The 12,855-nt window shown below is 44.9% G+C and overlaps 1 protein-coding gene across 1 annotated transcript in view; it reads right to left on the bottom strand.

Moving 5' to 3' along the window:
• The window catches only part of LOC117726650 (protein kinase C-binding protein NELL1-like), a 183,911-nt gene that overhangs the window by 110,891 nt on the left and 60,165 nt on the right, over nt 1–12,855 (bottom strand). The window contains exons 6-10 of the mRNA XM_034526897.1: nt 10,767–10,839; nt 10,092–10,174; nt 4,067–4,201; nt 2,297–2,399; nt 763–836 (exon numbers count right to left, since the gene is read on the bottom strand). Of these exons, the coding sequence (XP_034382788.1) occupies nt 763–836; nt 2,297–2,399; nt 4,067–4,201; nt 10,092–10,174; nt 10,767–10,839 (468 nt within the window). The remainder of the gene's footprint in view (nt 1–762; nt 837–2,296; nt 2,400–4,066; nt 4,202–10,091; nt 10,175–10,766; nt 10,840–12,855) is intronic.

The raw sequence follows: 12,855 nt of genomic DNA, 5'->3' as shown, positions 1-12,855 counted from the left end.
CGCCCCTCCCCCTCCTCTCTACCTCCTTCTGTTTCATGGATTGGAGTTCCATTCATACATTGTCATATTCATGTAATGTGTTTATGTAACTTTGTAATGCTGTTCATTCTGTACACATGACATCTATTGTTTCTGTCCATCCGGGGAGAGGGATCCTCCTCTGTTGCTCTCCTGAAGGTTTCTTCCCTTTTTTCCCTATCAAAGGTTATTTTTGGGGAGTTTTTCCTGATCCGATGTGAGGTCCTGGGACAGAGATGTCGTATGTGTACAGATTGTAAAGCCCTCTGAGGCAAATTTGTAATTTGTGACATTGGGCTATACAAAATACACTGAATTTAATTGAATTGAATAGAACTTCCTCAAAAGTGCCCAGAAATTGGTCACTAAGCAGGGTTCAAGTCTCGGAGTAAAAGGTTGGCAGTAATTGCTCAAAATGATGATATTTTGAGTTGCCTGAGGGCAAATAAGTTCAGGAATTCACTGTGCAACACTTTGGAAGCAATTATGTGCACAAAAAAAAACCGCGATAATTTTGTGTCTTTAAAGATAAATGGCTCCTCGGTGAATAAAGCTCTCCTCTGTTCAATGGTGAACTGGAATAATGACTCCAATTATAATCCACGTGGTGATGAAGCTTCTATTCGAATCAGGCATTTTGTGTTTCATATTCTTTCTAATTACGAGAAGCCCTGCGTGTTATATCCTAATGCAGAGGCCACATGCTGGTGAAAAGGGTTTGACCCTGGGATGTTGGGATGTTACCTTGCATTCCCTGCAGCTCCTGGACAGAAAGCGCTGGCCTTCGGAGAAGGTCTGGCCCCTGTAGGTGCATTTCACTGCAGGCACAAAGAAACACAGGTAAGTACAGTAACCGCCATACAATAACATATATATTACTTGGGGCCGTATCAGCTGCTCCTGTGGTACTCTCAAAAGTAGAGAGAGAAGAAACGCCCCCCCCCCCCCGCCTGAAGTTCTGCATAGTTCATTCTGTCAGAAACAAACTTGTTCCTGTCTTGTGTGCGTAAGCGGTGAGAGGTAACGGCGCATTAAGAATACAACAGAGGAGCGAGCCTAATGCATAATCCTCCGGCGGTGAAGCAGAAATAGAAAATGAAGTGCATGATATAAGAAGTCCTGCTCTCCAGGGTGCTCTGGACCGCCGCTCCCTCGCCCGGCTGTGCCAACGCTCTGATGTTCACAAAGGGGGGGATGGGGGGGGGGGGATTATTCAAAGACAAAACCATCCTCTGGGGATTCGGTGTTTTTCGCAGTAGGGCGAGAGAAACGTGGTCCTGCGATGCCGCTACCAGACCCCTGTGCGCTTTATACTCGAAATAGAGCTTCCGTGGAAAACCGCTGTGATCTCTGCTCTCGCGGTTATGCCATTTCATTCTGGTTTTATTGTGCCGGCAGCGCCTCAGCCACAGCCAGCCCTCTGGTTTGTATCTGCAGGGTACAGCTACTGGTTGCAGTTGGGACCTCTCAAAAAAGGATGCGAAGCAAACAAGCATCGCATCGCATGGAGGAACGTCAAAAAAAACAACGGCACTGGCCATTTGTTCAAATGCATACGACCTATGTTCATGTTCATGTTCATGTTCATTCATTTGTGGCATAACAAACGTCTCCTCTCACTAGCAAAGAACCGGGGAGTGTGACACTGGTACGCTGCTGCAAAACGTCCCAGATGGGACTTTGGCTCTTGACTTTTTATGTTCCAGAAAGGCAAAAACAAAAACATCATCCTCCAAACTCTGGCAATATAACGGAAAGCAAAGCTCGACAGACTTGCCGTGCCTCGCTACCTTTAGCTATGATCCGATAGCGGCGGCTTGGAGGAAGGGTCAATTATTCATGCTCATGTCAAACATTTAAAAATAGTCATTACCTTGACATATTACATTCACCATCAAATTAAAAAAGGATATCAACAATCCTCAACTTCAGTATTTCTCCAGCCGGACCCCATTTGCTCACATTTTCTCATCTCACTGAAAGCGATTTCCTAAAATTGGCCTAGAAGGTCTGCAACTGCCACCGTCATTCACGTCCACTAAGAGCGCTCGTCTTTTTGCCATTACGCAGCTCCGAGTGTCAGGCATCGTGGAAAGAGTCTCCCTTGACACGTATTGATAAAACCCAAATGATCATAGAGAAGAATGGATTTTCAACACACAAAAAAGCAGCTGTGGAGAGATGTCATCATTCTTAGCTCTATGCTGGTTTGAGAGAGAGAGAGAAAGAGAGAGCATCTGGTCCGCGTAGCGCTCGATACCTCGGTGCTGATACTCACGTCTGCATCTCTTGCAGCAGGTCCCGTCGACGTGAACTGCCACCGAGTCCTCGGAGCAGTTTGCCGGAGGACAGAAAATCCTGCGGCACTCCACCGCTCCGTTCTGTGGGAAACATCAGGCGCAGGAAGCTGTGTGAACAACTCGGCTTTTTTTTTTTTGCCCGTAGCGCCAAATCAACACGTCGCCCCGTCTCAATTTGCACTTGCTCAATCATTCATGGGATTGGATATCTTTATCTGGAAGAACTTTTTTTTAAATAAAATCGTTCCCATTATACCCCCAGCAAGAGTTAATCCAATACCGCTCACATCACAGCTCAACCCTGAATGGGGAATTACTTTACTGTCAGCGACATGCAAACTAACCCCCAAAACTGTTCAGAATCCCACCTTCAAGAACGCAATCTGGAGCTGAAAGCTATTTAGGAATAATAAAAAATAAAAAAAAGATTATAATGTCATACAATCAGATAAGAGATTCATCAACGAGCGCTGGGTGGCGGGTTTCTGAAACCGAGCGGCCTGCTAGATAGCAGGTGGCTATTCAGGGGGCCCTGAAGGACTGCCTTCATTTCTTTTAGAGGCTGATATCTCTCTCTCTCTGCGAGAGCCTCCTCATTTCATGAGTCATCGAAAATGGTCCCCCCCCCCCCCCGCCGGTACGCCGCGGTTAGCAGTTAATGGCATGTCCGCGGGAGGAAATCGGACCGACTAAACTCCACCCCGTGCTTGATGTGCAATGATGCAGCGAGTCTAATTCCCAGAGGCACCGGGATGACCTGATTCAACACATTTCACAAGTCTGGCTCCCGCAGTATGCATGAGTGCAGGCACGGAGGCTTATTAAAGGAGGAGGGGGGGGGGGCTTGTTAGGGGGCGGGCAGGAGGCAGGGAGACATGATGCTGGGGCTGGCAGCGAGGGAGGTCTGATGAGGAGACACGTTAAGGAAGCTAAGTGTCGACGGTGGAGGAAATAAGAGTTGGAGAAAAAATAAATTGACAAATCTGATCCTTTTATGTATCAACAATCTGTTTTCCGGAGGTTATGTCTTACATTTTGCCATTTTGGTGTACCACAAAATGTATATTTTTCATATTATTGTGTCTTGAAAGTCTTTATTTTATCTTTAAAAGTTGAAATAAAAGATGTACTTTGGGAGTAAAAACAAACGTGGTGGAGTTTTGAATATGTCACACAGTGTAAACATCATATGGGACATAAGATGACACCGTTGGGGGCACTTTGGTTGTTCACGATTCACGTCTTTTATTCCCCATCTGTCTTTCGCCTGATTTCCTGTCATCTTTCTACTGTCACTTTAAAAAAAGGCAAAAAAAGCTTAAAAGAAATACTTAAAAAGGAAAAGGCCACTCTCAAGACATAATGAGATGATTTTAATATTCCTAAAGCTACTAAAAAAGGGGGGAATGAAAGGACTTCGATATGTTTACCCCCATTTAATGTTTATTTTTTTGCAAAGTCTTTACAGGTTAAATTACCGCAAAAAAAATAATCCAGTTTTAAGCCTAGAAAATTCTCCACATGGTCCCAATTTCTTGCAGCTACCGACTGTTGTTGGTTTCAACTTAAGGACAATCATATCTAAAAGTAAGATTTTCCGAACTGTTGTGTATTGCACCCGTGTCCATTCAGGGAGAGAGGCCCCTCCCTCCTGTGTTGCTCTTTCTTTCTTTTTCTTTTTAAACAGTGCAATAGTTGAAAGCCGGCGCCCTCCGTCTTTGATGGTGGGGATTGAAGGTGACACTCACCTTACATGCACAGTTCCTGCAGTTCTCCGGCTCCACCCACAGCTCCTTGTCCCGGTAGACCACGCTGTTGGCGCTGCAGGTCCTCTCGCAGTGACAGCCCTCCAATTGGGTCAGCCGAGACTCCGCGTAGTTCAACTGAGGACGAGCGCGGAGTCAGGAGTCACAAAACCCGAATCAAAAAGTCTCTGTGTCCGTGCAGGTTAACCTCCACACACACTCACACACACACACACACACACACATACACACACACACACATACACACCGCCCCCAGCGTACCGCGGTCCGCTCTCACTGAGGGCTGCTCCGCTGGGAGGCGCTCATTAGAAGGGCACAGAATAATAAGTGATCACCATTCAGCTCACGCTGCAGACCTCGGGCTATAATCTACTGAGAAAATGACAGACAGGACTGACAGCCACGATCCCGCCTCACTCCCTTTTTACACTCTCACACACACACACACACACACACAGATCTTGCTCTTCATCGCTCTCAACTGAAGTGATGAATCTTTGACTGACACGGCAGCGTGGTACGCACAAACCAGGATTTAACTTTTGAAATCAGGATTTAACAAACATGTCTCTTAGAAATGTTGTTTATGTTCTACTAATTTGTCAAAATGCCAATTATTGCCAAGTGTGTTTTGACACGTTATTGCAGACGGCGTCATGTCCACAGCGTTTTATGTCAGTGAGGAAAAGTCCTACGTGGGATTTAATTTTGGTTGCAAACATTTATATTGTATTGCAAGAGCTCACATTGTATGAAAAACAAATTAAATATGGTGTCAGTCAAGTTTTTAAAAAAAAGATTTTGCGACTTCCCAAACACAAAACGATGACCCGAGTTGGATTAGTTCACAAACCCTGTTGCTCCACGTTTTTAACCTCAAACTGGTGCATGAAGAAGGAGATGAATTAATTCATCTCGTTGATCCTAAAACGCAACTGTTTTCCTAATATCAGTCAATTTATAATAAAATATATAATATTGTCTTTTTTTTTCTTTTGTCCTGTAGAAAATCAGCACCTATTCAGCCCACCGCATCCATCAAAGCTCCATCTGGGCCTCGAGTCGGAGCTGGCTGGCTACACACAAAGCGCTTAGTTAATACATCTTTAAGATAGAAGTGCTGTCTGACCCACGCGTTCACACAATCAGAGTCCCGGTGGAAAGGTGGAGGAATTCAAAGGCCCGATTGATCCGAGCAGCGCCGGTCAACTCAAGAAATTGCAGGTCCGCTTAAGGCTTAAAACACTCGAGGCCGCCTCCCTCTCCTCCTCTGAGACCCGCCCGGGGCCACGGAGTCAGAAAGAGAGGGCTCGCCGCGAAATGGTAAATAAATAAATAAATAACAAACAAAAAAAAAAAAATTGCTGGATGTCACTTAGGCTTTTAACTTCACCTGGAAGAGTCCCGGATGAGTTTTTTTTTCTTCTTCTGGGGAGCCGTGTGAGCGCTAGAGATGTGTCCTGTCAAAGCCCCCAAAAACAAAATATTTGAAATCCCGTTTCAAAGGCTGAGCGGCTGCCTCGAGGCGCCGCAGAGGAACACGGTTCCAGTACAACGCGAGTATCAAATGCCTCGGCGATATCACACACAGTATTCGGAGGGCTAATAGGCATGCATCTCCTATGGTTGAGACATGAGAGAAACGCTGACATGAGAGCTGAAGACTAAAAGGAAAAAAAAAATAGCCCTTTAACTTGATTGTTCGCGCGCATGTTTGACGGATATGTCACACGCGTTTAACTTCTCAGACCAGATCAGTCTTGGTAATTAATTAAATGTTGTTTGTAGTTCATATCTGAATGGGTAGACGGCCTTCATAAGTAAGCCTAAATATTGTATACGTTGTAAAAAAAAAAAAATACCATCACAGCACACTGAGAAGAAAAGAAAACTGACTGTATGATGGACAACCCACTTTCCATGGTTCATTTAAATGGTCTTTTTAGAGAATTAGAAGGGATATTCTGTTATGTTTTAACCTGCACCTTCACACACGGGGTTAACAGCACTCTAGGCATGAAAATCAACGGAGTAGGTTATAATTTACAGCTGATACTGCAACAATAAACTGGGGTACCAAATATCTTTGAGAAAGCTAATATAGCTACACTGTACTGCGGCTGTGTGCGTACGCTGCGAAGCTACGCCTTAAGCCCTTAAAGGGACAGTGTGCAGGAATTTGAAAGGCATCTCGCGGTGAGGATGCAGATCTAGTTGTAAATGCTGCCGTAGCATCAGTTATGTGACCACAGAGGAGCATTTCTTCAATGAAATAACCGCAAAACTAAACTTTTCCAAACTAACTTCAGTTTTTCACCAGAGTAAACACAGAAATGTGCCTCCTGGATGAACTACTTTGGGTTCAACTTGCCAGGAAATAAAAAAAAACAGCTATTCCGCAATAATAACAAACATTTATATAGCTGACACACGGACCCTGAATCCCTCTGTTATTAGCAGGAACTGAGTGGATGCACTCGAAACCGGTTTCCATGGCTTACACCTGAGGGAATCCACTGCAGCAGCAATGGAGGACAATCTTATATATAGCTATGGCTTAAGAATAAACAGGGAGCCTGGAACATGGTATGGAAATTTACAAGTTTGGGTCCCAAGAGAGTTTATGCCCCAACATTTCAGGGCATAAATCGGTGAATTATCACCAAAAAAAAATCACAAAATCTGAAGATCCAATGGACAGGGGACGGTATAAAAGGTATTCAGTTCACCCATAATATCCACTTATCTCTCTTTTGAGATACAGCTGTCAGTTATATTTATTTATCTTACTTTTGACAAATTCTTCTGGCTTTTGAAGGCCACACTGAAACTAGATGGCTATTTAAAGCTAGAGTTTTGTGTTATTTGGGTGATCAAACCTTTTAAGAGTATCTGTGTTGATACTTCATTGTGTAGTACTATTAAAAAATATGTTATTTTTACTACGTCGCAAGCTCTTCTCATACACACAGGTATAATACATGTGAATAATGCCGTGCTAATCCACACAGATCATCTGCCCTCGATGATACACTCAGGACCGAGCAGTTATTCACCTCACGCTGAATAACTCAAATCTCCAGCGCGTAAAAGGCAGACAGCCATTTAGCGCTGGAGTCGGCAGCTTATACGAGTCGCAGCGGGGAGGATGCAATGAGGTCAGGTGGCAATCGGCTGGTGTGTGTTCACGTGGAGGAGGACGCGTCGACACAGCGGTAGGGTAATGTTCTTCATTTCACCCTTATTTAAACCCAAAATTATTCTACGGCTCGCCCGCCCGCCAAGATGTCCTTGCTCCATTCACTCCCGACGGATAGCACTCGCTCATGCGCGCAGTCAATCTCACACACACACACACACACACAGTTATGCAGATGTTACATCCCCCCCGGCGGCTGCACCGCCGATAGCACACCACCTGTTAGCCTCCTGTTGTGCCAGTGCAGTCGCCATTCCCTGACACCTTTCCATTTGGAGGTGGGGACTTCCAATAGCCGGCAAGTATGTCGCACACCAGGTGAAATCATACTTAAACTTCCATTTTGTAGGCATTGTGCGGTACATGCTGCCTGAGAATGTAGTATGCCGTATACAGCAGGCGTCTTAGCCCACTGGCGTTAGCTAAGCAGTAGTAACTTAGTTGCTATTACTTGTGTCACCATGCTAGGCTAACGTTAGCCAGCTGAGAACAGCTCAGTAGAGATGCACCGTAGCCGGCAAGTATGTTGCACACCAGGTGAAATCATACTTAAACTTCCACTTTGTAGGTATTGTGCGGTACATGCTGCCTGAGAATGTAGCATGTAGTAAACAGCAGGCGTGTTAGCCCACTGGCGTTAGCTAAGCAGTAGTAACCATGCTAGGCTAACGTTAGCCAGCTTAGAACGGCTCAGTAGAGATGCACCGTTGCAGTAACGGTGACTTGTTTACTTCCCTGGATTCGTGTACGCAGCAGTTATTTAAATGATGTAAACAAATTATCTTTGTCTGTATTTACGCATATACACAGTATATTACCGTATATATTTCCCATACACTGTAGTCAAAAGCTAGAACAGCAACGACGTGTAATCAGGAGTTTAAGATTAGACGTTTAATAAAGACAGCAGACAACATATACTGATCCAATAATAATCACACTAATAGACAGACGAACAGATAATCACAGAGAATATAAGTGTAGCTCAGAAGCCCTTCTAGTCACTAATAATGAATAAATACAAGCAGCTAAATGCATCTTAACATGGGATTCATAGTTAAATAAACACCTTGAAAATACAATCTAAACAGACAATATAAAGTACAGACTTTACAATATATGTCAAAGACTGTGCTGTGCAAAGGTTTCAAAGCAAATCTTTTAAATCATTGTGTGGATCATCTCTTCATCCTCAACCGGTCACACTAAAAGACCAAACAAAGAATGACCTTCAGACTCAAAAAAAGAAAACACAAGATAAGCTCATAAAACATTTAATCTTCCATCCTTCCCTTAATCCTTCTTTCCGTTCTTACTTCAGCTGACATGAAAGCGCAACAATGACCCCAACTTGAGGTTGAGGTTGAGGTTTTTCCCACAAAGCAGCAAAAAAAAAAAAATGTTCAGCACAGTTGCGAATGAGTAAACTCCATCGGCTGATGAGGACTTTGTAATATGGCCATAAGCTCCCAGGACAAGCGAGCAAGTGCACGGGACTCTCTAAGAACGTGGTATTTCACCCAGATTCGTGCACGCTTCGACGGGTTTTCCTTCGCCTGTATACTCTTAATTCTCTGTATCGATTCGTGACTACAGAGAATGTAAAGATACAATTCATTTCTCTCCAAAGTGAAAGCGGTTCCAGTGTTTCATCAAAAAGACCAACGACAAAAGAGATAATACGAGGACTTCTGGGACCGAGGAGCTGTCGGTTTGCTGCTCCCCGTTACATGCACATTAATATCTTTTCTGGGTCTTTTAAAAGACACTTCAATCCACGCTCACAACAACAACTGACAGGATAATCATTTTTTAAATTTTTTTTTATAAAAGACAGATTATGGTGCATGTTCTTCTTTTTGTTTTTGTTTCCCAATAATAATTCTCTATCTTTTTTTTAGGCACCTTTTCGCTGAAGTGAAATGAGGAAAAAGAAAAACGCACTACGATGAAGACGTCAAGCGAATCAAAGGATTCAGTTGCCTCCCGTCGTGGTGAAGAACGCAGTTATTTATTCATTTTTCATTTATTTGCTTTTGTCAGCTACAACTGGGAAAGGTGATAGTGGATCTTTTAACTGGATACTTTTATTTAACACGGTTGCCTACATTTTACATATTCCGTGGCTCTTCATTTTTATTATCTGTAAACCCGACGAACATTTGGGACACCCAATAAGTTTTCTTCATCAGCATCTTACCAAAAAAGTAAGTAATCTCTGTCTGTTTGTGTTTGTGGAAATCTTGAAACCTGTTCCCAGATTCTGCAGTTCCAGCCAAATCTATCCGGATAAGCCCCGCCCACCTGGATCTCGCTAGTTTTTTCTTCTTCTTTGAATCGTGTACAAAATCTGTTTTTAATCCCCTCTTCTCCATAAACCTTGAGCAATCGTCACTAAAAATTGGTACAGCTCACCTCTGGACTGGCGGGTGGGTGTGTTGCCGGGGGAACCAAGGACGTGCCTTGTCAAAGCTGTTTTTTTTTTGACGGGCGACAAGTTCACCGTTAATAAACTGAAAAGATAAGTGAGCAGCAGCGTGGGCGGGGCTTCGAGGACCCGGGGACTGAGTCGAGCAGGTTGCAGCCGGCTTTTACAGGTCGCGGCTCGTTGACTGCTGGATGCTGCATATGCTAATGAGGTAACCAAACTCTTTTTCACTTCCAAAGGAGTCAACATGCGATGTGGTCTCTTCTGTGGCAACCATGCAAGCAGAGGGCATGCAATCCGAACAGATGCTACACTGGCTGGCGGGTCTGGTGAGCTGCTGGTGGTGTTTCTCTGTGTGGGAGGTCATTCCTTGCTCTTACCTTCAGGGTCATCTTGGCCAGTAGCTCCTGGAGGTCCATGATGCCTTGCACCAGGCTCAGGAAATCGCTGCAGGTCGGACAGGCTCGACGGGGGAAAAGGGGAAAGCACCAAAACAGGGATGAAAAGGAGAGGGAGAGCAAGAAGGAAGCATTTAGATAGTAGACAAACAACCAGAGGAAAAAGAACAAGTATTAGCCTCGCTATGAGTATTTGGACGTGGCTCCTGTCGACCAGCAGGCAAACAAAAGGGAACACTCCTACACCTGTTTACTCTTGGTCTTAGGCTCGTGGCTGGCGTTGGCGTCGATAATAAAGCGACGCGGTGTGATTACACGCCTTATTGATTGGTAACGGAGACAGTGGGACGGCGGTGGCCTTGTATCTTAATCAGTTTGACAGTAAACAGATGGACAAAAAACGAGGTCGGGGACGGAGGAGGCTGCACCGAATCCGAATTACAGCAAAGAAAATAAAAGATTACAGGGACGTCGGGGGGGGGGGGGGGGGGGGGGGGGTGATAAAAATGAAGGGGAGGCTTTGTCCGCGATCGGCGGGGAGAGGTCATCACCGGCCGACACGTAGCTCATCGGGAGGTCCAATTTTTTTCCTTTCTTCCTTCTACTGTCGGTGCGTGTTCAGAACACCGTGTGCTGCTGGGTAATCATGGTACTCACTGCGGTTAAGGTTAGGACACTGCGTAATGTAGCCGTTGGGAGCGAAAATCAACTTCACATCCTGGATAACGCCCTGGAAACACAGAGGGAGGGGGAAGGAAGGAAGAGTTACACGATGGTGAGATATCTCCTTGCATGTGATGCCAGAAAAAAAAAAAGATTATAGATTCTACGGCGACGCTTTTATGAAAATAGCTTGTTAACATATTTGCTCGTATATGGAAAAAAAAGTTCAAACACTTATCGACTCAAGCTTTTAAAAAAGGTAAAACATTTACCATGTTCGCCATCTTCGAATAGCACATTTACTCGATACACAGTAAAATGTAATTAACCGACACGTCGTTTAAAAAAAAAAGAAGAAGAAATGCAAAAAGTTGACGAACAACAAATGATAATTAATCTTTCTTTAACGCTACGATAGCTTTGAAAGTGTGCTCACATTTTAGGAAAGAGACCTAACGCAGTGCAATGTACACGGCAACCGTTCCTCACTGAACTGAAAGCAAAATGTGCTTCACACGCGGACACTTGGAAGTGAACGGCCTTTAACCGATGGAGTCCTGTCAATCACTCTGAGTGACGGGCTCCACCAGATAGAGGGCTCCGTGATGACCACAGTGAGAAGAAGAAGAAAAAATAGGCACCCTCTCTCCCTCTAATGGAAAAGCAAACTTGTTAAAAAAAAAACACACAGAGGCCGCTCGCACACAGGGGGTGGTAATATAATTTCACCCATTCCTTCAAAGTGGCTACTGAGAACATGCTGAAAGGACATTTGGAACGCACCCCCACGAGCGCCGCTCAGCTCTCTCCATTTACAGTGCATTTGGCTGGCCTGGATGCAAAAAAAAAAAAAAAAAACACCTGCCTCCATTTCAAACAGAGGCTCAGGGAGAGGGAGCCTTGAGGCAGACAGGCGCAGATCGAGAACACACACACACACACACACACACACACACACACACACACACGCACACAGACAGACAGACAGAGAGAGAGAGAGAGAGAGTATGGTGAAGAAGAGGTTGTCAGTGTGTCACTCAGAAAATGAAAATGAGGGTGTAGATCACAAATGTCCGTCCCAGAGGTCCACATACGTCACCCAACACATCACTGTCAGTGATCAGTAGGTAATTTCAATCTGAAGACATAAACTCTCTCTCTCTCTCTCTCTCACTCACACACACACACACACACACACACACACACACACACACACACACACACACCTGTTTCATGCACTATTCAGGTCGTGTCGATACTCTCACGGGAAGCCAAGTCCAATTGCACCGTTGAATTCCAAGTCATGCGCAGCACAAAGTTAGAGCAGTGACAGATTTTCTATCGCTTTGTCTCAGAACATTGGATTTGAAATAAACAAGGGGGTGGTGGGGGGGGGTGGTGGTGGTGGGAGGGGGGGGGGGGGGGGGAGTCTGATCAATATTTTTTGAGCAAATATTAAATGAGCGGACTGCATTCAATACGACGGCGGTCTCTAAAAGAGACGACGCGACAGAGGCCAACTCCCAGAGCTACGTGGAGGGTTTTTTTAAAGCCCATTTTAACTCGACGTTTGGGTCTTTTTGTTGTGCGGTTCAAGCTTCGCTGCATTCATCAGGAGGCATGCCGGTGAATCCAGTGCACCCTAACCGCCAAAAGGAAAAACCAGTGACCGGCTAGCGGAGTTGGTAGAGACCGAACCAGAGCTAAAAGAGCAGAATATCACGTTCTCCAAAAGAAAGCTAAAGTCCATCGTCTCCTTGGTGTATCGTTTTAAGAGAGGCCTCCCTCTCTATGACGCACGTGCGTAAACAAGACAATCAGCAAGACGATTGGAAATGTATACGAAGTCTCCAGCGAGGCTGGCCAAACAGTTAATTGTCTGTCCAAAGTGAACGTGAGCTTCCCTCCACACACACACACACACACACACACACACACACACACACACACACACAGCATCCCGTTGAGGGATGAGAATAGAAACGGGCTACAGTTCCTACCCCGTTCCTCTGATGTGTGCGTGCGAAGAAGATAATCAACGTAAAGCTGGAAGTTAGCGCTGTAGAGACAGAGCAATTAAAAA

This window comes from Cyclopterus lumpus, chromosome 3, assembly GCF_009769545.1.
Source record: "Cyclopterus lumpus isolate fCycLum1 chromosome 3, fCycLum1.pri, whole genome shotgun sequence".
In the NCBI taxonomy this organism is placed as follows: domain Eukaryota; kingdom Metazoa; phylum Chordata; class Actinopteri; order Perciformes; family Cyclopteridae; genus Cyclopterus; species Cyclopterus lumpus.
This window is presented reverse-complemented; position numbering and strand designations above follow the sequence as displayed.